The 27,886-nt window shown below is 42.2% G+C and overlaps 2 protein-coding genes across 2 annotated transcripts in view; one reads left to right on the top strand and one right to left on the bottom strand.

Moving 5' to 3' along the window:
• FILIP1L (filamin A interacting protein 1 like) overlaps positions 1-15,223 on the bottom strand; it is a 155,932-nt gene extending 140,709 nt beyond the window's left edge. The window contains exon 1 of the mRNA XM_083736147.1: positions 14,911-15,223. The gene's annotated coding sequence lies outside the window, so the exon portion shown is untranslated. The remainder of the gene's footprint in view (positions 1-14,910) is intronic.
• CMSS1 (cms1 ribosomal small subunit homolog) overlaps positions 1-27,886 on the top strand; it is an 83,421-nt gene that overhangs the window by 48,823 nt on the left and 6,712 nt on the right. Inside the window, exons 2-5 of the mRNA XM_083737418.1 lie at positions 19,878-19,978; positions 22,378-22,461; positions 25,652-25,781; positions 26,921-26,980. Of these exons, the coding sequence (XP_083593544.1) occupies positions 19,949-19,978; positions 22,378-22,461; positions 25,652-25,781; positions 26,921-26,980 (304 nt within the window). The 5' untranslated portion in view covers positions 19,878-19,948. The remainder of the gene's footprint in view (positions 1-19,877; positions 19,979-22,377; positions 22,462-25,651; positions 25,782-26,920; positions 26,981-27,886) is intronic.

Here is a 27,886-nt window from a genome sequence, read left to right on the forward strand (position 1 = left end):
GTCCCTGGAACATAACCTCATGTAAAGTTGTGGGCTTACTGTATTTGAAATCAGGATGCCTGAGAAGTGTTTGCGTCCCTGCCTCGCAAGCATTTTGCCTAAGCTCCCTAAACTATATGTTTAATTATTCAAGGCAGATTTGGTTTAATGAATCAGGTTTTATGCAACTCTCACACAAACTTCTTGCTGCCTTGGTTGCTTTTCGGTTCTTAGTTTCTGGTGTGTGACTGTCACTGCTATAATTCTATAATTAGTTTTCTCAAGGTTTCTTGACTCAGCCCCATTCTTTTAAATCTGATATCCCATCATGCCTGTTGCCTGCCTCAGAGTGTTGTTAAAGGGCACTTTTTGTTGTTATATGCAACCACTGGGTTTGCTATCACACACAGAAGTAATACCATTGAAGTCAACAGGATGCCATTGGCATGAGCTAGTGTACATCCAGCCAACATAGCATGAGCAAATGCTGCATAGTTTGGTAGATGATGTGATGATAATTACTCATTTACCCTAGGCCGTGTCTTTATGGTTCTAGCTGAGCTGGCCTGTCTGAAAATGAAAATTATGTTAAATTAGTTCCATATGCCCCTTAATAATAATTAACTACAAGCTGATAAAGATCTATCTGGAGTCTTTGACCAGCTCGTCATTACATGTACCGTTTCTTACTTTTAGAATGTGGGTAATAGTGCATGTAAACAGAGGTCTGAGGGGCGGGGCTTAAAAGCCATTAGTGCTTGAGGAATTTTAGCTAAATGCAGAATGGGAGTGTACTAATTATTACATTAAGGCTAATGTATTAGCTTCAGTTAAATCAGTCCAAGTCTGCACTTTCCAACAAAAGACTCAGCTACATTATACACATGAAAAAAGACAGTGGTGAATCTCGGCGCTTGTAAGTTGCATTCTCTGTTTTCATGGAATAAGCATTAATCAAACTTTAAATGCTGAAAGAAGAGCACTTCTTACAACTTAATTGTCAGATGCAGCAACGGAGTATCTGCTGTAATGGAAAATCCACTCTTGAGCCAATTCCTTTCGCATACAGCGCTCCTGTGTTCCCAGGCTCTCTCTGTTCAATTCAGTTGGATGGCTTTAAAAGAGGATTAGACAAATTTGTGGAGGACAAAGCTATCAATGACTCCATTATCAGAAGCATTTGCCTCTGAATACCAGTTGATGCGAATCACAGGTGGAGAGAGTGCTCCACTAGGAGGTTCCCTCCCCCCACTGCTGTTTTGCTGCCACCGCCAATTTAAGGTGTTGACTTTGGAGTATAAAACCCTCTATGACCCAAGTACTTGAAGTAGTGCTATGACCACTATCTGCTGGCCTAAGCCATAAGCTTTGCAGGAAAGTCTCTGTTTGTGGTCCCATTGACACAGGGGTCAGCAAACTTTTTCAGCAGGGGGCCGGTCCACTGTCCCTCAGACCTTGGGGGGGACCGGACTATATTTTGGGGGGGATGGAAGAACGAATTCCTATGCCCCACAAATAACCCAGAGATGCATTTTAAACAAAAGGACACATTCTACTCATGTAAAAACAGGCTGATTCCCGGACCGTCTGTGGGCTGGGCTGGATTTAGAAGGTGATCCGGCCTGATCCGGCCCCCAGGCCTTATTTAACCTACCCATGCATTGACAGCTAAGGCACATTTTGTGGTGATACAGAACAGAGCCTCCTCTGTTGTTACACTGGATGTGGAACTATCTCCTACTGGAGGTGTAGCTGACCCCCACATTGCCAGCTTCCTAACATCAAGGGAATAAGTATTGTTTTCACTCAGGCCTTTGGGGGATAGATTAGCCGAAGAGCTGGTGTAGTTATCAGCCTTTGGATTTAATATCTGTAGTACTGTAGTGCACTGCATTTTATGGAATCTTTTGTATACCACCCTGGAATGCTTTGGGATGAAAGGTGATTTTTAAAATATAATGAATAACAACAACAACAACAAATAACCAATAGCAACTATGGGTGCACAGTTGTTGTCAGTTTGTATGTGTGTGTGTTGTGTATATAATTTCCTGTAACACAGATCTGGAAGGTCAAATGCATGCCACTGTATAAGGTAAGTCGAAGAAGGAAGGAGGGAGCCAGCCAGATGTAGACATGTGGAGCATGGGTTGGTATTAGCCCAAAAATCAATCTATTTTGGGGGATGCCTGCTTATGACCCCCTGTGACGAAACATTATCCAAGTTCTAAAACAGTTCTAGTATCTGTAGTAAGGTTTAAGGTTACACATACTTTCAACGTGAATTCTGGTTTCACAGCTGATAGCCATACATATGATTATTCTAAGAAAAAGAGGAGCGGAGGGGATTTGTCAGACTTGTCTACTATGAGAGCAATCCTTCCCGATGCAAATGTCCATGTGTCATATTTAATGGCTACTGTTTCGTTGAACTTTTAAGCTATGGAATTTACTATGGAATACTAGGCCAACACAATATAGTGTTGGATAGATTTGGGCTGAACTTTCCGTGTAGGGTGACTGATGAAAGAAGGATAAATTGTACTAATATGTGGTAGAATAGCTTAGTGAGAAACACCAACAACTCCAATGATTTGAATAGTTCATATAATGTTTTTTTGAACTGTTTTAGAATGCAGTCTGTGACATTTTTATGGACTTGTTTTCCTGGTGAGATAGGGTGGAATTATTCTCCTTCAGGTATAATATTTCATTATAATTATAATTTAAAAGCATTTTTTTGGCTCCAGGTTAAGATTGTCGTGATAGCACCTTGTCATTCGCAATGCAAATTCTTGGTGAATGATCGGGCAATTACATAATAGTTATTCACATGCAAGGTTGAAATGGTTGAGGTTCTGTTACATTTTGGAAGTTGATATTCTCTTGGGAGAAGTTAGCCTCCAAATGTCACCCAATAATGCATTGATCTGCTTCTGTAGTTGCTGACAGATGATGCAATTATCAACTGACCTCTGCCGAGCATTTCTGACCACCTTGTGTACTTAATACTGTCCTGGTTTATTACTGTCAGCTGTTTATCAGTTGCAAAAATGGCTGCTTGTGCACGGTGTCAGTGACAAGACAGCAGGTCCTATTCATCTCCACAAGCACAGCAGCATGCAAGCTTGTGCTTTTGTAGTGTTACTTCTACCTGGTAAGGATAGAGCTGTCAAGTTCTACCTTACTTTGCAGTCTTTCCCACTGTGTAAAGTTTTCTGCCTGAATAAGAGAGTTGATGTGTGGAGGGTCACTACAATTAGTTTTGATAACACAAACAGATGAAGCTGGTGATGATAGGTGGTGGATGGTTGCTTCCTACCTCCTTGGTCACCCCAGCTGGGTGTGTGTGAGAAGTTGAATATATATTGATGGTTATTCCTTCAAGAAGGCCTCCATAACTTGTGACCTGTCAGGTACTCAACAACTTCTTTGTTTTTGGATTCCCAAGCAGGTCACAAAAACAGGACGTTTGTTAAGGCTCAGGTGGACTGCCACAAATGCCTGTTGGGACTGCATATGGGGACACACAGGTTGCGTGGACCTGACTTAAACTGATCATAGTTAGGGTAATAGCAAAGTTTAAGAACCTAAGGTGATGCCTCCATTATCACTTTTGCATTATTTAGAGGACCATATAATATCCACCATTACAATACTCTTCCTCCATGGAGCTCAAGACTTTGATCTCCTTTGATTTCCACAACAAGCTAGAGATGGCCATCCAGTAGGGTTTGTGGCTAAACAAGGATTTGAACCAGATCTCTCCCCAATTCAAGTCAAAAGCCAAATGAGACATGACACTTGTTGAATAGTTTGGCACTGTGCAGTTGTATTTTCTTTAACTGCTGTATTGGAGGAGCTGGATTGGGGCAATGGCATGGGGGGGGCAGGGAATTCAGCTTTAACCCTTTGCCTCCCTCATGCTCCTGAGCAGTATTGCCCTTCCATCTGCTGCTCGCAATGGGGAAAGACTCTCACAGAACTGAGTAGTCTTACTAAATAACAGAACAGGAATAAATTGCTGCTAAATTCTCCAGAAGGGTTTTGTTTTGCGTCTTTGTCTGCATTTCTTACCTCTTGCAGTGCGGTTCTTTGGAGGGCACAAGTTCACGTCTATTATTTTAAGAAGGTTATGGTCCTTAAGATTCTGCGGCTTAGAGCCAGTAGAAAGGTCCCCAAGGAAGATGTGTATAGTGGTGGAGGAGATATTTCCCATATTGCAGGATGCGGCTCTTGGTTGTTTCTCCATTTAAATGGCTTAAATACTTTGTGTGCATCGGAGTAAATCATGCAGGTCCTTCCCACAAGGTTCAGCTGGCAAACCTCAGTACATTTCACACATTTTAAAGCAACATTTCTGCACAGTGTCTGTGGGTTTTGTTTATAGGAAAAGGAGACACTAATCCCCAGATTAAAAAAAAAACCCACGAAACTTGTTATGCCAAGACAATAGAAACCCTTTTTTAATCTGTAGGGGTTGAGAGTTCCCATACTGAGCTAATACGTTCTGCAGAAAGGTCTGGAATTGTCATTACCCTCCACATATACACCGGACACCCTTTCCTTATAAAAATTAATGTTTTTTTGGTGCTGTTCTCTAGTAGGAAGAGCTTTTTCACCTAATAAAATACTTTACCTCTGTTTTGTGATGATGCAAGGTGACTAGAATCAATGCTAAGCTAACTTGTAAAAAAGCTACTTCTAACCTAACATTGTAAGGAGTCTATGCAACTAAGTGATATAACTAACCTATAACAAGTACCGTATTTTTCCTTCTATAACACGCAGATTTTTTCTTCTAAAAAGGAAGGGGAAATGTCTGTGCGTGTTATAGAGCGAATGTGTGGTCCCTGGAGCCGAAAAAGCATGCAAAAATCAAATCGCAGCGCTGCACGCTGCACGGAGAAGCGAAACCTGAAAAGAGGAAGCGGCTGCTTTCCTGCATTCTGCCTCAGGGTCTTACCGCCCACCCTCCTCTGTTTTGTTGCTGTGTTTGCTGAAACGGAACAAAGAGCAGGGAAAGCCCCTCCCCTCCAGGCAAGCTCCGGTGCTGCTGGGGGAGAGGGAGAGAGAGGGGGGAAGGGAGAGAGAGGGGGGAGGGGGAGGGAGAGAGAGGGGGGGAGAGGGAGGGAGAGAGAGAGAGAGAGAGAGAGAGAGAGAGAGAGAGAGAGAGATGGCTGGCTTGGGTGGGGGGAAGCTTTTGCCTTTCTTTTCTCCCTCCCGTTAAATCCCTCTCCTGCATTCTTAGCCAGCTGCTTCTCTGCACACCCCTCTAATGTCCCTTCTTTGTTTTTCCTTCGCTCCCCACTTAAAATGTGGTTACAAAGCATGGATCCTCAGGATCTTTGCATTGGGTCACCCCCAAATTCACCATCAGATCACATAGCATGTCCATGGCTACAGCCTGCCCCCCAAAAATCACGCACCCACTGTTGCCTGGGGCTGCAATGGTGCAAAAATGTGGTTAAAAAGCATGGATCCACAGGGATTATCAGGATCCTTGCATTGGGTCACCCCAAATTCACCATCAGATCACATAGCATGTCCATGGCTACAGCCTGCACCAAAAAAATCACGCACCCACTGTTGCCTGGGGCTGCAATGGTGCAAAAATGTGGTTATAAAGCATGGATCCACAGGGATTCTCAGGATCTTTGCATTGGGTCACCCCAAATTCACCATCAGATCACATAGCATGTCCATGGCTACAGCCTGCCCCCAAAAAATCACGCACCCACTGTTGCCTGGGGCTGCAATGGTGCAAAAATGTGGTTAAAAAGCATGGATCCACAGGAATTCTCAGGATTTTGGCATTGGGTCACCCCAAATTCACCATCAGATCACATAGCATGTCCATGGCTACAGCCTGCCCCCCCCCCAAATCACATACCCACTGTTGCCTGGGGCTGCAATGGTGCAAAAACGTGGTTACAAACCATGGATCCACATGGATCCTCAGGATCTTTGCATTGGGTCAGCCCAAATTCACCATCAGAGCACATAGCATGTCCATGGCTACAGCCTTCCCCCCCAAAATCACGCACCCACTGTTGCCTGGGGCTGCAATGGTGCAAAAACGTGGTTACAAACCATGGATGCACAGGGATTCTCAGGATTTTTGCATTGGGTCAGCCCAAATTCACCATCAGATCACATGTCTGTGGCCACAGCATGAAGCACAAAAATTATACATCCACTGTTTCATTCAGAATGTTTTTTCCCTTGTTTTCCTCCTCTAAAAACAATGTGCGTGTTATGGTCAGGTGCGTGTTATAGAGCGAAAAATACGGTAAATTAAGATCCCAGTTCTGTTGCAACTGCCAATGCAGGTCTCTTTGTTCTAGGTTAGATTGCTGGGGTGGTACTGTCAGATCCCGAAGCTCTTTTTGTTATCGTAACAATAAAGTATTGTAATTGGCTTGTGGGAGAGAGGGTTTGGTTGCTGTTGGTGAATCTTTGCTTCTTTTCAAGCAACAGGGAGCAGAGTATTTCTTTCCCCCAGCTTCTTCTACCCTTCCTTACTCTGTTCTGCCACTTTAGTCCTGGGTCTGTCTTCATGTATTTGTGTTAGCTGCCAATCTTCTGGGTTCAAAACAGAGTTGGGTGAATATATTGATTACCCTTTGTGATATCTTTTCTGGTAGGATTTTGGTTTTGTTAATCTGTTTTCCTTTCCGCCTAATCTGGCTTGGCTTTTGGACACTGGACAGAATCCACAGCTCAGAGGATGGTTCATAGCTCAGTGGTTAAGCAAGTGTGTGTGTGTGGAGAACGACATTTGCCTGATATCGTGGAGAGTCAGAGTCAACAGTAGTGGATTAGACGGAGCAGTGGTTTGTCTCAATATAAAAGCAAGTTTATATGTTCACCTGGTGGCTTGTGGCTTCCTGTTTGGATTTTGTTGGATGATCTGCAGAGTCATTGGTGGGTGGTCTGCTTTGGGACAGAGGTCATATAGTTCATATTTGGCTCCTTGCAACATTGTGATTAGACTTAGGCTCACAGCTTTAACATCTCTGGTCCATAGGTTGGGTGGAGGAAGAGCGTAGCTCCATTAACAACATGAAGTGTACAACACATAGTGGTCAACTCCAATCCACCTAGCGAAGAAGGCAGTACATTGACACTGTCCTCCTGACTCGTGATCTAGTCATGATGGGAAAGAAATGGAAGGATGGTTGTGCTTTCTCTGGCGCTTGCCCTTGCCCCCCCCCCCTTTTAATTTATTTAGTACATTTATTTTCCTCCTTTCATCCCAGAAGTTCAGGGCAGCACGCATGCCTCTGTTGCTCATTCCCCACTTTGAGAATCAATAACTGAAGGCATCCTCTATTCATAGCTAAACAACCTTCCCATTACCAAGCAACCAATTACTGTTCTGGAATATTATCAAGCATCTTCTTTTAATATCAGCTGGTGCCTGGGCTGCGGCACAGTTAACACCAGCAGATTTTCCTGAATGACTCTTTGTGTGCTTCAAGTCAAGCCTTACCACAGCTCATTTGTATGTGATGTGTAAACAAAGAGATGGAGAAAACTATGAGGGACAAGAGGATGAAAGCATTTTGTGTGTGTTGGGCATGGCATCCTAAGCACATGAGGTCAAAACTTTTGACCTCTCAATATGGTGGGGATTTCCTACCGTTGTTCATTGTCCTAGGGCAGGTACGTCAGTGGGTTCCATGAACATTGTTATGTTTTAAGCCTTGTATTAACCTTGAACATAAATAGCAGGTGTTAAATGCATCACTTCAGCTACTCTGAAATTTGAACTAAGCACTCAGCTGGAAGTGCAATGTGGGAGGGGGGGACCTGAATGCTGGAGCTTGCAAACCTCTGCAGAAACTGCTTCTAAGTCGGAAGGCTAGGTAGTACCACGTCCTACCGCAGTAATTCAATGCTTTGCTATTTTGACTTTGCACTCTGAATCCTCTCTAAGCCCTGGTTCCATGAGCAATTACTTCTAGAACAGTATTTGGTGGAAATCCCATTGTAGCCTATCACATTCATAGCACTGTCAGCAGGGAAAATTAGATAAATGGCTGGCAAGAAATAGGATTTCCCTCAGGCTGTATCTTTCTCTCATCTTCCCTTGGTAAAATGCTATTTTAAATTAGTTTGTAGAAAATAGGCACAGCTTCTTCAAAGAAGTATAGTCTAATTTAAAGTTATCACAACAGACAACATTCTTAAACAACTTATCCGCTGGTTTCACAATTTGGTTTCACAATCCACTGGTTTCACAATACTGAAACAATTCGGAACACAGAAACCTTGGCTTATAAACTAAGTTATTCCAGCTCCATGTTGTCTGTACTGGTGGGCAATGGCTATAAAAGGTTTCAAACAAAGGACATTCCCAACCCTACTGGGAGAGGCCAGGGTTTGAACCTGTTACGCATGCAAAACATAGACTCTACCTTTAAGCTACATTTCTTTTCCATTAATAAGATTGTGCAAGTTAAGAAAACAGAAGAGGAAAATATATATAAAGAGTAATGATTACTACATTTTTCTACATTTACAATCAGTAGAGGAGAAAGCCAAAAACAAAACAAAAATGATTCCTGTTAAGCAAGGTATTGTGTCTTCCACTCTACTGTTTTCTGTAGTTCTGTTTCCCTGCTGCTCACCTTCTCTAACTTAACTATGCTGGTCAGTTTTTAACTGATGTTCGTCCGTATGATCTCATTAGCCCTTTCAAAAAGATTTATAATCCACCTTTCAATTGAAATGGGTTATCTTTTTATTACAACCGAAACAGTTTACCACGCATGCTGATGCCCAGAAATAAACGACCCCTTTCAGATTTATTTATCTTTTTAGAATACAATTCCCAGCTCTACCTAGAGATTCCACAAACTGAATGTGAGACATTCCACATTCAAAGCACATTCTCTCTTAGAGCACCACATTCCTTCCCCTAAGGATAGGGAAGTTGTGTTTTAAGTTGTATGTTCCGAGAAACATATTTACTTACTGAAACAAGCACAACATGATGCAGTTCAGTTGTGATATACTTAACTAAGGTGACATTATGTGTCCAATTCTGCCCCATACTGCAGATGATGGGAAGGGAGACGAAGAAGACGAGAGTAGACTATTGTGTGCATTTTTAGGGTCCTTGGCATCAGTGTGTATTCATTTCAGCTTTGCCCTTGAGTAATGTGCAAGTGAAGACACAGCCTAAGTTAGTAGTGGCCCTTGAATGTGCATGCCTTGTTATGACATCATAAATAGTTGGAGTAACAGCTCCCTAAGTAATTCTTTAAAAGCTCTGAGGTTTGGAAAGAGCTCTTATTTAAAATGGGAAATTAAATGTTCCTTTGATAAAATGTGAAGTTAAAAAACAAGAAAAACAAAAAAGGATTTGGCAATTGAATCTATACAGAGCGTTTAGCGGCTACGTCACCATGCAGATTTATAGCAGAAATGAGTATTGAGAGCCTACTTAATAGGCGTGATTAAATAACAAAAGAAAATTTGCTAACGTTTGAGGTTTGCAAGAGGTTTAAATGTGTTCCACAAGACATTGCTGTAAATTGTCCCAAAACAATTATTTTAACCTATTATTTCATTCTGGGCTCATGAGAACATAAACCTCGCTAAAACCGCAGCCGAAGGGCACTCCCAGAGTTTTCAACCTTGGGAGATTTACTCATCAGCACAATATGATGACACCACTTCACAGATAAGGGGCCTCTCAGGGATGCCTGGGAAACGGAGACAGAAATTAAGCCAGGCAAGTTACAGTATCGTGAGACAGGTTTTGGCATTTGTTTTTGGATGCTAAGGAAAGAATATATCCAGTCCCTAGACCCTATCCAGCCTGATTTCATAGAGTAGAGGTAGGAAACATTTTTCCGCCTGAGGGCCACCTTCCTTTCTGGAACCTCTTGTTGTTTTCAGGGTGGTTGCCCCCTCAGATTTTCTCGCCCTCAATATATTTCTACTTTTCCAAATGTTTTGGGTTTCCTTGAACATGCTGATACTTCCCTCTTGTTTCCCACTGGGTTCCTGCTGGTTATAACCTTGTTGGCACTTACTGGCTGCATTTGCAGTTAGAGGTAGTGATGATAAAGGATGCAATCCTGTCTGACTTGCAAATGCGAAATAGCATTTACAAATCAGAGTAGAGCCTTTTCCTGTCAGATCACCTCTCCGCCACTCCGTTGTGCGACATCACAACTAGGGCATTCATTCCTAAGTTATAAAAGAAACAAAACAAACCCCTACAGCTTACTTTTTGCCAACTATACATAAACTGCTCAGAGTATAATGATGGTGGGGCTAATAATAATAATAATAATAATAATAATAATAATAGCTGCTGTGTATTGCATACAATATATACAATAACTACATGTTGTTAATTTTACCTGTTTTATGGCTGCCTTATGCAACGAGACCCTTCTCCTTACTTGAGAAGCTGTTTAAAAATAATTCTTCAAGGAAACTCTGAATGAAATATACCAATATAGCTCAGTGCTGCCTAACTTGTACTTCACCAGCAGGTGCAGGAGCCCAGAAATACACTGTTCTTAGAAAGGGCACTTCAGCAAAGTTCTGTCATTTCTGCTGTTACTTTTCTAGGCCTTCGCACTTCTCTATTTAAATCGACAATCTTTTTTAACATGTGGAGGAATTAGAGGGACATTCCAGACTCTTGTCACATTCAAGCTGCAGTTCCTCTTGGAGGGGCCAGCTTGGAAAGACAGTAGCCATTTATTCTCCAGTTAAATCTCCCTTGAAAATATTTTTTCACATCAGCTACCACTGAAGGAAATGTACCACTCTTTCCAACGTAGCTCTGAGCCTCTTAGTGCTCTGTATTGCAGATTTACTCCTGTCATTTTTGTGTTTGACCATGACCATAGTACCGTGCATGTTTTGCATCTACCACACTTGAAATTGGGCAGCTACAGTTACACACAGTTGAGCAAGTGAGAGAGTTTACACTAGGCTTGGGCTCAGTGATAAAGAGATGCAGAAGCCATTTCACTATTTTTGGGCGACCTCCTGCTCTGCTTCCAAACATCAACCAAGGGAACTCAACCAACCTGAATTCCCTATTACAGGGAGCAAGTGGGACCTACAACATATTATTGCAACATACCCCCCTCCTCCAAAATGGGTGCTCCTGTTCAGGGTTCCAGCCACAGCATCCCACTTCCCCCATGGCCCATTTTTCTTTCTTTCCCAACAGCCATATAAAATTCCATCTCTGCTTAGCATGCTGAGTCCTTGTGGGACTGCAGGAGGTGTTGCCACCTTGTTTTTGCTTTAAAAAAATTGTACAAACTTTGGGGTTCCCCCAAATATGCTGCCATCTCCCTCTTGTTTCTCAGTGGCCTCATTTTACCTACAGCCCTGGTGGCATGCAGCAGCTGAGTTTGCTATTAGAGGGAGTTAGGATTAGAACAACCATCCAGCGTTTTTGCTTTAAGCACTGGTTGTACACCTGCTTTAGAACTTGAATAAAATGTAAGTATCAGAAATAGCAAAGGAAGAACAACCTAAATTTGTTTGGCATGATTTGCGCGAGTGTCAGTTTTTGTACCTTTATAGACTAGTGTAAGCTATTTTGGAAATGAATTTTGTAGCAGGTGGCTTAGAAGCGAAAAGGAACCTGTAATTAGTTGACAGTGTGTCATGGATGTGCTTCATATGAATTACTGTGTGTCTACCCTTCCTCTAAAAATAAAACCCAAAATCCTTTTTATTTTAAATCTAGGGGCTGCTCATTCTTGCTTCCCAATTCCCTGAGCACCCGCTCACATTAATCCCCTAGAGTTCCCCCTTCCTGCCCCACTCAACCACTAAGCTCACTTTTCACCTTTCCAACCCCATTTCTGAAGCCGCTAAGAGCTTGTTTGGGGGGATTTGAAGGGGAAATGTTTTAACCAGAGAAGAAACAGGAGAAATAGCAGAGATGGGTATACTACTACTACTACTACTACTACTACTACTACTACTAATAATAATAATAATAATAATAATTTATTATTTATACCCCAGCCATCTGGCTGGGCTTCCCCAGCCACTCTGGCCAGGGTATAAATAATATCCTGTTCCAAAAAATATTAAAATACTGTATGGCCATTCCAAAAAAATATTAAAATACCGTAGTACATCAAACATTAAAAGCTTCCCTAAACAGGGCTGCCTTCAGATGTCTTCTAAAAGTCTGGTAGTTGTTCTCTTTGACATCTGGTGGGAGGGCGTTCCACAGGGAGGACACCACTACCGAGAAGGCCCTCTGCCTGGTTCCCTGTAACTTTGCTTCTCACAGTGAGGGAACCACCAGAAGGGCCTCGGTGCTGGACCTCAGTGTCCGGGTAGAACGATGGGGGTGGAGACGCTCCTTCAGATATACTGGACCGAGGCCAAAACAGACACCTAAAGCTAATACAACAGAGCCTTCTTGCTACACTCAATATTGTTCTGAACTGCCCCACCCCACTCCTAGCATTGTTTAAAACAGCCACTTTTTTCCTTTCAGTGCTCCTCCCTTTGCACTGTGCTCAGATCTCTCCCTCTTCTGCTGCCTCATATGAGAGAGATGAAGAATTCAGAGCTCTCTCATATTCCATAGCACCATAATGCAATGAAGGTACTTTACTCAAACCCCTGCCATTGTTTAAAACCACCATTTCACTCTCACTTATTTCCATCCTTCTTTACTTAAACATTGGCTGCCAATTCTCCCTTTTGCTTTTCAGTGGGCCTATTTTGGCTCCAGTCCTGTCACTACTCAGTCACCTGGAAAAACTTCCTATCCTGGACGTGTAGCCATTGATGGCATTGTGGGACTTGGTCATAGTGCACCTTGCAGGCTATCCTGCAGGTAGTTAATGTTTCACGCAAGATAGATTGGGGAAGAACCAACATCAGACTTACATTGTTTTAAAATAGCTCAGTCAGAAGAGCATGAATCTCTTAATCCCGGTTTGGGCAAATGAGTCTTGCATTGCAGGGGATTATGGTCTCTTCCAAATTCTATGATTCTATGATCCCTGTTGTCCACCAATGTATTTTTAAATTTGCAAAGCATGCTCAGGATAATAGTTTAGGCCAGCAAGCAGCATGTGTGGTGCTTACCTGGACAGGGCTGGGGTGGGGCAGAATGCTGGCGAAGTTCAGGCTGTGCTAATACAGCACTGAGAATGCCCCGACCAACTTGGAGCTTCTTAGGACGCACCTGCACAGTCCCAGTCTTGTTGCTGTCTTGACCAATCTCAGCCCTGTCCAAGTAAGCATCAGTGATGCTTGTGTCAGGAGGGCAACTCCAGCTCGCCACACACACTGCTACTGGTGAAGGTTTATTCAGCGATGCTGCTAAACAGCATTAGAAGTGCCATACAAGATCTCGCCAAGGGCCTCTTCCTCATTCATTCATTCATTCATTCATTTTTGCAATAATGCTAGCATTCAGGAGACGTTAGGTAGTTCACAAGATATTGACTCATGATCCACAAATGGAAGGAAGATTGCCTTATTATACAAGATTACTGGCTTTATTACAATGGCTAAGATCCATATAACCAGTGGATTAGCATTTGTAAATCAGTGGATTATACTTGACAATCTTTTAAACTGTATGCCCATTTAGTAAACTTAAATAATAAGTTCAGTATGCCCATTAAATACCAAGATGTCACACCACAGCATTTTGAGTATTTACTTTGCTCATTTTGTTGTGGAAGAAGTAAGGCATAGCATCAATCATACCTATGAGAAACGAACTCTTTTTAAAAATATTTCTCACCTTATCTGAAGGTGGGGTGGCAAGGGGGTCCACTGTAATTTTGTAGTTTGCCTAAGATATTCCAATGATGAGGCATCATGAAGAAATCCCCTTATAGGAACCCTTCCCTCATGCATTGAATCAAACTGTTATTCTGGAATTGAAGTTTCACTGCTGAATTCTCATTTGCCTTGGACAGGACAGGGTGCTAAGCAACTCATTGACCTTTAAATACCAGCTGTTTCGTTTCTCCATCTTAACAATTTTCTGTGGGAACTGCCACAATGGTAACAAATGATGCCTGAACTGTTGCTTGTGGCCCTTGAAGCAGTTCAAACCCAGTTGAAGAAAGGAAAGACTCTCTGGTGTGCAAGTGTGCTATTGCATTGCCCTTACCCTTTCAGAGCAAATACTTGGGTCCAAGTGAGCCAAGTAATTAAAGAATCAACAGCAGTGAAAATCATAATGGAAAGCTGTGAAGTTCCAAAATAGTGGATTCTTTGAGACACATCAGCACCAAAAAACTAAACTCTGTTTTCTGATTCAGCCGTAAGGCCTTCCATAAAGAGCTGCAAAGGCTTTGTTTTTCGTTTCTTTTTAGAGATATTAGCCACTTCATAGAACTGCAGTCTTTAGCATTGTTTAGTTGGGAATGTATTGGAGTGGACATTATCCTAGGAATTACTGGTCAGGTTGAGGGGTGAGGTCTGGGGCAGAAGGGGAAAGGATGAGGTAGCAGATGCCACACATCTCACAACCTAATACACCTCTGATGGTATTATTTGCTTTAGATCTATTGCCATGAAAGTGATGCTGTAGGTGAAAAGCTATACCTGTTCAAAAGTATTAAGACATAATCTATATGCACAGACATGCACTTTATTTCCTCTACCCGAGGATTCTAGTGACGTAATATTTCCATTTCTATTAATATTTTTCCTGCCAGTCAGTGAAAGTTTATAGACAGGGATGAACTTCGGCACACAATTATTTTGTGTGTTATTTACACAATAGGATAGGAAACCTGTAATATCTCTAATCAAATAAACAAGATTACATCCAAAGCAGAATTGTTATCATTTATATTTGGAAACCTCACACTAAAGGCAAATATAGTACAATTTGTTACACTGAACATCCACACAATTTCTCTAAAATGACATTAGAATAGAAAACCTTACCATATTTGAGAAGGCAGGCTTCCTGGCTAATTTCCTCTTTTCCACCTCTTCACAAAGGACAAATCCAGGTCAGCAAATAAAAATGTCTCTTTACAGAAGTGAAATTCTACTTGAGCTTTATCTTCTGAGCACCCAGATCACTCATTTCAAAAAGCCACACAGTTTGCTCTTTTTGGAAGCTTTGGAACAGTTTCCCTCCCTTTGTATTGGGTAGGTTTAGATCCAGCAGTGTAAGATCCAGGGACCTGAGAGACAGCACTGCAAAGAAGAGATGGGAGGGGGCCAACACTGGCACTGATTTAGACCAAACTCTAAATATAACGCAACCCACTTTCCATGCTTCGCTCTCCAAATACTGACCTTGTTGGAAAGCTGACCTCTCCTCTTGTCATTCTTTGCAGAGGAGATAGGGCATAATGCAAGTAGCAGACATCTGCTTGCAGCAAGCCAGGTATGGACGCTATCTCTATCGCAACCGCATCCTGCTTAATTTCTGTCTGTGTGCATATTTTTTAAAGGGGTATTCTCAGAGGAATGACTGCTTCCAGTATTTCCCCCCTCTTCTGCTTTATTAAGTATGGAAGAAAGGGGAAACTTCCCAGTGGAGAAGCCCATAGCATTTCCCCTTTTAGTCAAAACCAGAAGCTAGTTTGACTGTGCTACAGTTTATATTAATGCTGCCGCTGTATGTAGCTTGAGAGCATGGAAAACTACCCTGCTTGATAGGAAACCATTCCTAGGGTGGTTGCTTAAAGGTAAAGGTAAAGGGACCCCTGACCATTAGGTCCAGTCGCGGATGACTCTGGGGTTGCTGCGCTCATCTCGCTTTACTGAACAAGGGAGCTGGCGTACAGCTTCCGGGTCATGTGGCCAGCATGACTAAGCCGCTTCTGGCGAACCAGAGCAGCTCATGGAAACACTGTTTACCTTCCCGCCACAGCAGTACCTATTTATCTACTTGCACTGCGTGCTTTCGAACTGCTAGGTTGGCAGGAGCTGGGACCAAACAATGGGAGCTCACCCTGTCGCGGGGATTCGAACCGCCAACCTTCTGATCGGCAAGTCCTAAGCTCTGTGGTTTCACTCACAGCGCCACCTGCGTCCCAGGGTGGTTGCTTAGTCATTGCCAAAAAAAAAAAAAAAAGGAGGAAAGGCATCACACACAGAGGGGACACAGGCTTGCAAACATTTGCTTATGCTAATTTATATGTATAGATGCTGGTCTAGAAATAATTACTATAATTTAAACTGGCCTCTACCAAGCTGGTGTCCTCCCGATATTTTGGCCTACAGCTCTTCCTATACCTGGCCATTGACTGTGCTGGTTGAGACTGATGAGAGATGGAGCCCCAAACATCTGGAGGACACCAATTTGCAGGAAGTTGCTTTATACAGAAATGCCTCTCATCATGATATGGAAGACCATGACCTGATGAACTGTGTGCTTGCTGAGTCTGCTGTTCAGTGGTATAACTCTTGGTGGGTGACTTCAAGGTGGGTGCACTCCCTTCCTATGGCTCTTAATCTCTAAACTGGACTTGGGCTAGGCAGCCCTCCAAACAGAGAATACCTTCAAGCTGAGAACTGTTCTCTATAAAGTAGTTGAGAGGCATCTAAAGTACAACCTTCAGAGAAGAAGTATGAGTAATGTAACCATGTGGTTTGCAGGTCCTGGATTATGCAGATGCTTTGATTTACTGTTCTCAACCATGGGCACTGATGAGTTTCTCCCTAACCTCAGCTTGCAATTTCTCAAATAATTTAGAAGCTGAGCAAGAGTCTCACACATGCTTGTAGCTAGGAGGGACTGCTTGTCAGAAGCCCTCTTGTGTATCCCAAATACCCCATAAATATATCTATTTGGGACCAGGAAACAGGCTTTTTTGAAGCTGTATTCAGGCTCTGGAATCGGCCTCTCCCCCTCTCTAATGACTTTCTGTAAGATGGTCAAAACCTTCCTTTTTAAGAAGGGTTTGGGGATCATAAATGGCTGTCCTCTTTTTGAAGTGAATTTAGTTAAACTAACTTATTTTTTATGGCTGTAGTGTTTTTGTATTGCTGTTTCAGTATATTATGGCTGCTTCGTTTTATTTATAGCCATGACATTGTGTTTAAAATTGTTACATTATTGATTTAACGTATGTTGTTAGCCACCTTGGTCTTGTTGAGGAAAAGTGGGATATACAGTGGTACCTCTGGTTGCGAACGGGATCCGTTCCGGAGGCCCATTCGCAACATGAAAAGAGCGCAACCCGCAGTGGCGCATCTGTGCATGCACAAGTTGAGATTCGGCACTTCTGTGCATGTGCGTGACGTCATTTTGCGCTTCTTCGCATGCGTGTGTGGCAAAACCTGGAAGTAACCCTTTCCGGTACTGCCGGGTTGTTGTGGAACGTAACCTGAAAGAACGTAACATGAAGCAAATGTAGCATGAGGTATGACTGTAAATGTTTTTGATGGAAAAAATATGAAGGGTAAGTATGTTAACCTCTATTTAAAGCAGACAAAAGACTGTGATAGCTGTGTTGATCCTTTGGGAGTGGGGGAGGTGGAATCCAAAAACCAAAAAGGTTTATTAAGACCAACCATAATGTAAGCTTTTAACTTCTCCATAAGGCTGGATATTAAACCAAACTTGGGATCAGGAGGGCGAAAAAGGTGGGCTTGGTGTTGGAGCCCCAAAGTCTGCAGTTTCTGTGAGTCTTAAAATGGAATGCAGACTTAATTACTCTCTGAACCTCTGCGATTTCAGCTGTTCCCAAGTATTCCCCGCCTCTTTTGTATGTTTGCTTGTTTGTTTAGTGTTGCTGGGGAATATTAAACTTAGGGTGATCTACATTGATTTGTTTTGTAATGTACCATGTATCAGTGAATGATTGCTTGTCTCCACATCAACACCACTTATAATACATTAATGGAAATAAAAGAAGCAATAAAAATTAAAATGATGTGGACCACCTCAATGGAAGCTCATGGGCCACAGTTTGGGGACCCCTACTCAAACTGACAGCTTTCTGTACCATGAAGTAGCCCCTCAAAGTATGACTAGCTGGTTTGTTGTGTAAATGTACCACATGTAAAGCATGTAAGTCATGGTCATTGCAGGAACCAAAACAAATATACTGTATGTATGAAGACTTGAATCATTTTCCAACTTCAGCATATTTTTGAAAACCCTGAATATCCCTGCCTAGAAGTGGTTAGTCAGCTTCTGCTGTGCTAATATTATATAATTGCTTATGTCAGAACATATTTTCTGCCTTTTTTTATTCTGTCAATATAGTTGGGTCCTAGGAAACTGTTTAGAAAGTACCAGTTATGAACTTGCCCTGCTCCTATGGATCTATTGCAAGCTGCAGGCAGAGCTTGTCATGCACACATGGCTTTTCCATTCATTTCCACACAGAGCGCCAAAGGATATCATGTGTGGTCACCTACCTCTGTTCAAATTAATGGGGAGTCCTGCACACATAGCCCTGGAGCATTCGCCACATGGGGAGCCGCTTCAGAAAGGGCCTGTTCTCGTGTTGCCACCCTCCAGACCTTTCAAGGAGGAGGCACATGAAGAAGGGCCTCAGAAAATGATCTCAGGGTAGGTTCATATGGAAAGAGGCGGTCCTTGAGGTATTGCGATCCTGAGCCGTTTATATGCCAGTATGAATTTCATGGTGGAACAAAGAACAAATAGAAACTGAATATCACCTTTTTACCTGGCTGCAGCAGGCGAGATGGGACAGCAAGACCCACTCCTTCCCCTTATCTGAAAAAAAAAATGCCCTTTCTCTCCTTCCCTTCCTGGACTCCCTTAGTCTTGCTGACTTTTTCATTTTTCTGATCATGTCAGTTAGATGTTAAGCCCAGAGGCCTGGGTTGTTGTTGTTGTTGTTTTAAGTCTGTACAGTATATAGCAATTTTAGCCATTTAAACTGCAAATAATACCTTTCAAAACCAGAATTCAATCCTGATATTTCTTCCAGATTAAGTAACAGTTTATTGCATTTGAAGTGTGGGAAGTTTGTACAGGAGCAGGAAGCATTTAATATATTGCTATGGGGTGTCTTGCTCAGATTCATGTAATTAAACCATAGAATTGTAGAATTGGAAGGGACCGTGGGAGTCATCTAGTCCACCCCCCTGCAATGCAGGAATATTTTGCCCAGTGTGGGGCTTGAACCCATGATCTTGAGATTAAGCGTCTCATGCTCTGCCAACTGAGCTATCCCATGATGCTGAACTTGTGTCATTCCAAGCTGAAAAGAAGTTGGAGGGTATTGCATACTGCAGTCCAGTTCCAAAGTAAAGATGGGCAGTTAACAGGTGGTGCATTGTTTGCAAAGTTGTATCCTGGAAGCCATTTGTCTACTTTTAGAGTTCTATAATGAGCAATCTACAAGCAGATACAGGAGAAGAGGCTATTTATGACTCTGCTTTGGGGGCACCTCCCTCTCCGCTTTCTGAACATGCCAAGTCAGGGTTTATAAAGAAATGTTAAAGTTAGCTGTCAGATTTGCTTGGCAAGCTACAGAGAGTACAAAGTCTCTAGGTTACAGTATGCAGAGGGCATCTTGGGAAGCAGTTGACTCAGCATATGGATACCTGGATAGAGCAATACAAATATATTCCAGTGCATAGTGAATGCTGCATTGCAAGTGAATTTTGAACCTCTGGATCATGTTGAGTGTTCCTCTGGAATCTGATAAACTGGTATTCCTTCCATCTCCCAACCCCCCTCCTTGTGCAGTGCAGGGAATGAAATGTTTCCCCTCAACCATAATGCCCCAAGAATATGTAAAAGCCACTAGATTTTTCTTTTCTTTTTCTTTTGGCCAGTGGAGGAGGCATTGCACATCCAAACTGATAGGCACTCAAGCCCCCAAGTTTACTACTGGGGGAAATAATTGCATCAGTGTCATATGATCAGAATGCAGAACAGTGGATATGTTTTTGAGATTTACTTTTGCCTTTAGGTCTGTCACCTGATGCCTCTTCGGAAGAATGTGCTGGCACAAGTAAAACAGAGCAGCAACATACAACCCCTATGCCACCTACTTCAAAGAAAAGAAAACAGGTTGGTTGGTTTTATTCTCACGACTACCATGCAGAGTAGATGATGCATAATGAAAAGTAGGCAATGGAATTTCTGTGCTGCTTGTTGGGTAGAATCCAAATACTTGAGTTTCTGGGTATAGCAACTCTACTAGTTGGTACTTGGTTGGCAGCTCTACAGTTCAGCATTTTATCTATCACCAGTTTAGTGACCACAGTGTGCAAATGTCCACAGTTATGCTGTCTGCTGCCAATGGGAATTGTAGTTCAAAACATCCAGAGGGCACTAGGTTGTGAAAGCTTCTTTATAGTTACAGCACTAGAAAAAAACAGTGTAGACTCTGAAGTGTTGGGATACTGCCAGGGAAATAGAGGCATCAGGCCTACACTATACCCTAACATGAAGCATCTTGTCAAAAACTGCAAAGACCTCTTAAAGTCTTTTGCATCTTAAATTGGAGCACTTGAAAAATCCAAAATAATTTTTGAGTAGGCAGATGGGGACAAACATTTCCCTACCAAAAGCTATTTACCAAGACATACTGCCAGACATCTTGTATGCTGACTGCCTGTTTTGCAAAGGCCTTTGGCTAAAAGCAATAAAAATTTTTTTTAAAGAAAACCTGACTACCTTTTAAAATTAATTTGTTACGTTTTAGTATATACTGCTGTTTCAGCCTGTTCAAGCTGATTTTCTGCATCAAAGCTTTCTTTTAGAACACTATATTTCTGTGTTGGTGACATCTCAATGTCTGGAAGGCGAGGGGAGCAGATTTTGAAATAAATGTTGCTTTGAAGACCAGTCTGAAAACCCGTTCTTCCAGGAACTTTGCATGTGCTGTTGCCAAAAGTTAGACTTCGGCAAATACACCCACAGTGCTGAACGTGGCACTGCCCTCTGATGAGTGTGATGAGCACTCCAAACTTCAAAGCTATAGGGGTGGGTAGGATTGTCCATAAAGCTGGACCATAAAGAAGGCTGATCGCCAAAGAATTGATGCTTTTGAATTATGGTGCTGGAGGAGACTCTTGGGAGTCCCATGGACTGCAAGAAGATCAAACCTATCTATTCTTAAGGACATCAGCCCTGAGTGCTCCCTGGAAGGACAGATCCTTAAGCTGAGACTCCAACACTTTGGCCACCTCATGAGAAGAGAAGACTCCCTGGAAAAGACCCCAATGTTGGGAAAGATTGAGGGCACAAGGAGAAGGGGACGACAGAGGACGAGATGGTTGGACAGTGTTCTCGGAGCTACAAACATGAGTCTGACCAAACTGCGGGAGGCAGTGGAAGACAGGAGTGCCTGGCGTGCTCTGGTCCATGGGATCACGAAGAGTGGGACACGACTAAATGACTAAACAACAAAGGATTGTCCAAGGAGTTTTATAGCGATTCTCCACCAGTCCCAAAATTGGGAGGAAGGCCTCTTCCTCTGGAAGAAGAAAAGCAGACAGGGTTGTCATTGAAGGCACTTGGAGCACCAGTGGGAAGTGGCACCTAACAGGGTATGCTTGTCCCATGAAGCCTTTCCCTTGGAAAAGATGGCTGGGTGGAACATTCAGTGCTGCTTCTGGAAGACACCTCACCTTCAGGCAGCAAGGCCTAACAGTGCATGCTTCAAACACACCTCTGGCCTTTCTCTCTGGAAGTGCAGGCCAGGTGAGGAGGGTTCTGCCAACAAATTGTTGATTCCCAATAACCAGATACACACCACTTCTCAATGTTGCTGCCTTGGGTCAGATAAATTGCTTTATTCCATTGCAGATCGCTTCTAATCATTGTGACCCTTCTTGGCCTCAAATTAAGCGAAAATTGTGAAGGGTAGCATCAGATACTCTTAAACTGGCAGGGTGCAGAAACAGATTTTCAATATGTTCCTTTAAATGTACACCCCCACAAAAAAAACCCAGTCATGTGATGTTTTGTAAGGCACAGGACATGATTATACATTGAGAAAAGGTCGCTCGCAAACAGTGCAGCAACAATCACTTTCTGAGTGCATTTTTCTTTTTCACACTATATAATTAATGCCAAGTTCTTTTAATTTTCTGTTGTGTTTAAAGCATGCAGTTAACCAGCTGTAAATTCCATATCTAGAATGGATGGAGTTCATTCATTATGTAACATGAAGCCAGTAGTTATTTGTTTGTTAAATGGTAAACCAGCCCTATTCCTGTTGTTAGTTCCAGCTTATCTCCAGCTGCAGTTTGCTTTTTGCTTCCACGGCCAGGCTGATTTGGACAGATCAAGCATGATCCAGAATCTTTTCATTTTTGGCAGATCCTTGCAGCCGAGACATGTGCTTAATTCCCACACACCAGCTCAGTTGTGTTTCTAAAGTGTTTTTAATGATGATGTAACTCAGCCCAAATGCTCAGCTTCTTTTCCTTTTTCCCCCTGCCCACCTTCCCCATCCGCAGGCTACAGAATGTTTCCTCGGTGCAGAAAAAGAGGACTCTGCGAATAAAAACAAAAGTGAAGCAAAGCCAAAGAGAAGAAGAAAGGTATTGACACCTAACTGACATTGCAACATAGCAGCATAAATGCTTCTCTGGAGGCTGTTATAAAATGCTTCAGAATTGTTACGAGACAACACAAAACAAATGACTTTTTAAAAGCTTTAAAGTTTATCCCCACACCTTACCCTTTTAGTTCTGATGGTTATTTTTCCGTCACTGAAAATCATTTCATTCAAGAAAACTCCATCCTTGTTTTATCTTACTCCACTAATATATTTGAGCTAAATCCCTGTTCAATATACAACTGAGTAATTCAGTGTAGGGAAGTGTTTTTTGCATATCACCCCAATCTGCACAGCAGTTCCAGAGGTTCCAGGCACTTACCCCAGGGTCTCTGTTTCCTTTAGTACAATGAGGCACAACAGAGACTATGGTGTCTTTCAGATATATGGTTTATTTACATGTATACACAACCCAATCCTGTGATAAAAGGGGTTCAAAGCATTACATTCCAAGAGCCTCCTGTTTCTCCCATTGTGGCAACCTCCAATTCAAACTGTCAGTCCAAATTAAAACAGTAAAATTATTGGTGAAAACAGTTCAATACAACAATTTTAAACATTTTTTAAAAATTAAAGCAAGTGATATCTGGGTAGGTTTGTCTAAACAAAAATTAATACAAGAAGAGTACAGTGAAGGGACATGCCTTATTTGTATCATGTAAGGTTTGATTTAAAGAACAACATGAATAGCCATGAAATATATTTGAAGTGAAAACAGACATTGCAACATTAAACTTGTTACAAAAATGCTAATAAATAAAATCTCTTGTTCAAACCACTAGGGATAACTGTCTGCAAGTTATAAATCCAACATACTCCCATTGAGAAGGTAAAACATGAGGATCTTGTCCTTTCTGAGTTGATATATGGGTGTGCTCAGTTGCCAAAAACTCCCAACTTCTCAGATATAAGATTGTATTAAAAAAAAAAGCTTAGTTAATGCAGCACCAGGCTTTTAAGTTCTATTACTCTTTTCACTTATGTATTATCTTAAAGCTCTACTAATTTGTTGCACATACCAACACGGACGTAGTATCTTTACTCTTGATTCAACAGGCAGATGCAAGATACTCAAATTCTGTACCAGGAGTCACTTGTCAAAGACCTACCAAGCTGAACTCAGCCTGCCAACCATGTCTGGAAGTCCACATGGGATAAAATAAGCTTCCTGTTTGTGTTACCTTCCTGGGAATCCAAAAAAACAGGAGGTGTCAGGCACCTAGGCCTTCTATCTGATCCAACAGAGCTCTTCTTAGGTTCTTTCATAGAATTGTAGAGTTAGAAGGGACCCTGAGGATCATCAGCAAAGTAGAGTTATAAGGGACCCTGAGGGGTCAGCAAACTTTTTCAGGAGGGGGCCGGTCCACAGTCCCTCAGACCTTGTGGGGGGCCGGACCCACCCCTTCCCAAAAGGACCCCTCTGCCACCACTCATGCTGCAGCCGCCAACACCGCCTTGTCTTCGGCAGCGTCATCATTGTCCTCTGCCTCGGCCAATGGTCCGCAGGGCACAGAGCCCATGCTGCTGGCCTGGGCGGCGGAGGCAGCCTCCCCGCCACGGCCACTTCCTCCTGCTTGGCTCTTGGCCATACGCAGCCGCCTCAGCAGGAAGAAAGGGAGGGTGTCGCCCAGAGGTGTCTGCAGCTTTGGATTGGCTGCAGGAGCTTCCTGAGGCCAATTCGAAGCCGTGCCAGCATTGCCACCCGCCCAGAGGCACCCGCGGCTTCAGATTGGCTGCGGGAGCTTCCTGCAGCCAATCCGAAGCCACGCCAGCATTGTGGAAGTCAGTCCCCGTGCAGCAAAGCCTCTGTGCCGCGCCGCTTTAGTGCGGAGACTGGGCAGGCAGGCGGCAGGGTCCGCAAGGTTTGCGAGCCGGATTAACGAGCCCAGTGAGCCACATCCAGTCCCTGGGCCTTAGTTTGCCGACCCCTGATCTAGTCCAACCCATTTCAATGGGGGAATATACAGCTGTCCCATATGGGGATTGAACCTGCGACCTTGGCATAATCAGCACCACTCTATCCTGAGCTATCCAGGCTGTTTTAAACAGGCACTGGGTGCAGTTATCATACTTGAATATATATTCACAAGTTTCCTGCAAGGATGTAATATCCATGTTAAAAAAATGTTCCATTAGAAGGTTTTTGTTTGGTTTTGTAGACTGACATCGCATCTCATTTTTGGTGCTTTCCAGAGCAATATTTGTAGCATTATAGCCCTGAATCCCAGAATGAACACGCTGTAAGGAAATAACAGCAAACGTCTCTGTGTCCCCACCCCCAATTCTTTCTTTTTAAAAAGCCTTTTGCTCTTTAGCATCTGGAATGAATTAGAAGCAAAATAATAAAACTTCCTGCGTGAAGAACGTTTCCTCCCACAGCTCTTTGAAGGAAAGGAATATATTCAGGTGTCCTTGTTCTTACCGTTATGGAATTTCTTGTTAATATCAGCATCACCCTCCAGAGTACCATTATTTTCCTGAAGGAATTGAGTGACTCAATGAATGATGTAATAGCGCCATGAAATAGTGCTCTTTCCCCCCACCTCCCGGCTTTAAGTGAAATAAGTCCCATTGATCTTTGTCAGATTCTTATCTGCTTATGTATTCTATGTTAAACAAATGCAAAAGATCATTCTGAAAATTGCCCAGGAGACAATCTCTGCCCTTAAAGGAAAATTTTAATTTGTTGAATTAGAAAATGTAAGCATGGATGGTGCTATGGTCTTGAAGGCACAACAGTTCAGCTATCCCTTTCTGCTTGGAGATTTTTTTTAATGCTTGTTTGGGAAAATCCCATAGAAACTCGATGAACAGCTGAGCAGAGATTTGGGGGATGGTTGAGAGAAATATGGATAAAAGCCTCCCATTTGATGTGACTCCACATTCTTCAGGCCACTGCAGAAGCTATATGCACGAGCAAATATGTGAAAGCTGTTTAAATGTGCTAAAAAAGCAACAGCTTTTAGACAGCTTTTGCCATATCCATCTAAAGTATTCTAGACTAAGTCCTGGTGTCTTAATCCATGTAGGCTACATAAGATGTCCCACATGTAAGGTTTTTTAAGACCTGTTGTTTTCAGGCTAGAAAAAGAATAGAAAACTGTGTATTTATCAGCAAGAGTGGTGAAGATGGAATCGCTGTGCTGAATGTGCCTCTTCTTCTGTTTCTTTAGAAGAAAATTTCTGATATTCTTTCAAAATCATCTCCAAAACCAGGACTACCTGAAGACCTACAGAAACTTCTTAAGGAACATTTTTGTGCTAAACGTTCAGTGATTGAATTAGAAGAATTACAGTTGCCAGGTAATGAAATATATTATACAATGAAGGATATTATAAAAGATGCACCAGCAGAAAGAACAATAGGAATGTTAATTTGTAACACAACTGTGGCCTGGTTCGTTCACGCTAAACCGTGCTGCAACATTTAACTCTGATCCCAGCCGAGCAAAGTAACTATGATTTATTAAATATAGTTAAAGGTCAGTCGTTAACCAAGGTTTGTTCTTGGTTTATAAACCTTTGCTAACATTGACCATACTTTAGTATGACATGCAAACTATGGTTAAGGAGTGATCACCACCCAAAAGCTACAGAGCCACAAGTGAAGAGCAACAGAATATTCAAACCAAACTCAAGTGTCTGCTGCTCTCACTGGTACTATCCTGTAACATCAAAAACCAAGGTTTAAGTGGTTGTCTTCCAGGCACCTCACCTTTAACAATGGTTTAATAATCTCTTTTTATGTAAAGTGCCCTGGAAGCATGGCTGAGTGTAAATTCCTAAAGACAAATACCTAAATAAAATAAAATGCATTGAAAGAAATGGAACTGTGTATGATAGAGTGGGGGAGATGTTTTGGATCTCTAGCTGCTAACGAAAGTCAGCAATAACATACTTGTGTAAGCAGCAGGATTTCACAAGCCGCTAGCCGCTGGAGACACAGAATGTATAGCATTTGCTGTTGTCGGGTGAACCAGGATTTGGTGTGGGTTGCAGGAACTGTTCTGTATAGTTGAATTGTGCAGTTTTGTGGTATTGGTTAATGATTCAGCTCTTGAAAAAGAAAGCTGCAAACATTCCGCAGCATGCACAGCTGGTTAAGCAAAGCTATGTTTAAGGATAAGTTAGGAGTGGGCTGTATGGCGAGATGATTTTAGAAGGAATCTGGGTTGGGCTCAGTGCTTTTTTTCAGGGGGTACTCAAGAATACACAGTACCAGCACCTATTTTTCTAGGGGAAAAACACTGGTTGAGCTAAATGTTGTTCCCATCATTTGGCTAATCCGCTTTAAAGCTTCTTGTTATTAGCTCTGAGTGCTTGTGAAACTCTGCCTTTCCAAAGAGCACTTTACATGGCTTTTGGCAAAAGAGCTTTCCTGGAAGATTTAATCAAAGGTCTTAGTTTTAGCACCAAGCAACAATATTCTCTTGCGGTTTCAGATGCCTGTTTCCTCCCTGCAAATGACCTCACCCACAGTTTTTCTTCCTACCTGAAAGAAAGTGAGTAGCTCATTGGTCTGAAGGTGTTGTGTGCATATAACTCTCATGCCCATTCTTTTCCTTAAAGGATTATAATCAAATTCAGATTTCCATTATTAGTCTAAATAAAAATGTTTCTTATTCTACTGCCTGTTTTAACGTGGTTAGATTAGGTTTGTTTTGGTCCTTTATTGATTTACAGCAGAAATGGTTATTTTCTTAATGTTCAGCAACAAACTTGCTTCCTTTAGGTACTTGGTGGTGGTTGACAATAAAAATTTTGATGATTAAAAAGCCAATAATACATACACATTTACTCACTGCAGTCCAATTATCAACAGGTTTGTGCTTGAAATCATCACATTTCTCCCCAGTTCTGAACTGGTATGAACAGTGTTTGGAAGGGTTTTAAAACCAAGCTTTCATACTTGAAAATATCTAAGGGAGTCCTTGTGCCAGATAGATTTATAGAAAAATGGAGTATACATACAAATCATAAAAACAAAAATTACTTGGATAATATACAATGATATATATTGTGGTCATAAAACTGGTGCAATATTTAGTTCTATAATATTTATAATATTTAGGTTTATGTGTGGTTTTTAAAAATATACTATTATATAGCAGAGTAAGGTGGAACCTAATCTGTAGTGTTTGTTTTATACACACGTACACACAGAGAGATAAAGAGATCAAAACAATATTATGCTATGGCCATTTGGGAGATGGGACAGCTTGTCCAGTGTCTCTTGACATTTTCAGTGGTCTTGCTTGGCCATGCCGTTTAACGCTCACCTACCTGCCTGGAGTGATTACGGTAGCTTTGGAAATTTATTTATTACAATGTGGCTTTTACAAAAGTCAAACAAACTTAAAAGTTTGCCTGCTTGCCAGTAGGCACGTAAGCACCATGTTCTCGTGCAA

The sequence above is a fragment of the Podarcis gaigeae genome (genome assembly GCF_964106915.1).
Source record: "Podarcis gaigeae genome assembly, chromosome: 4".
Classification (NCBI taxonomy): domain Eukaryota; kingdom Metazoa; phylum Chordata; class Lepidosauria; order Squamata; family Lacertidae; genus Podarcis; species Podarcis gaigeae.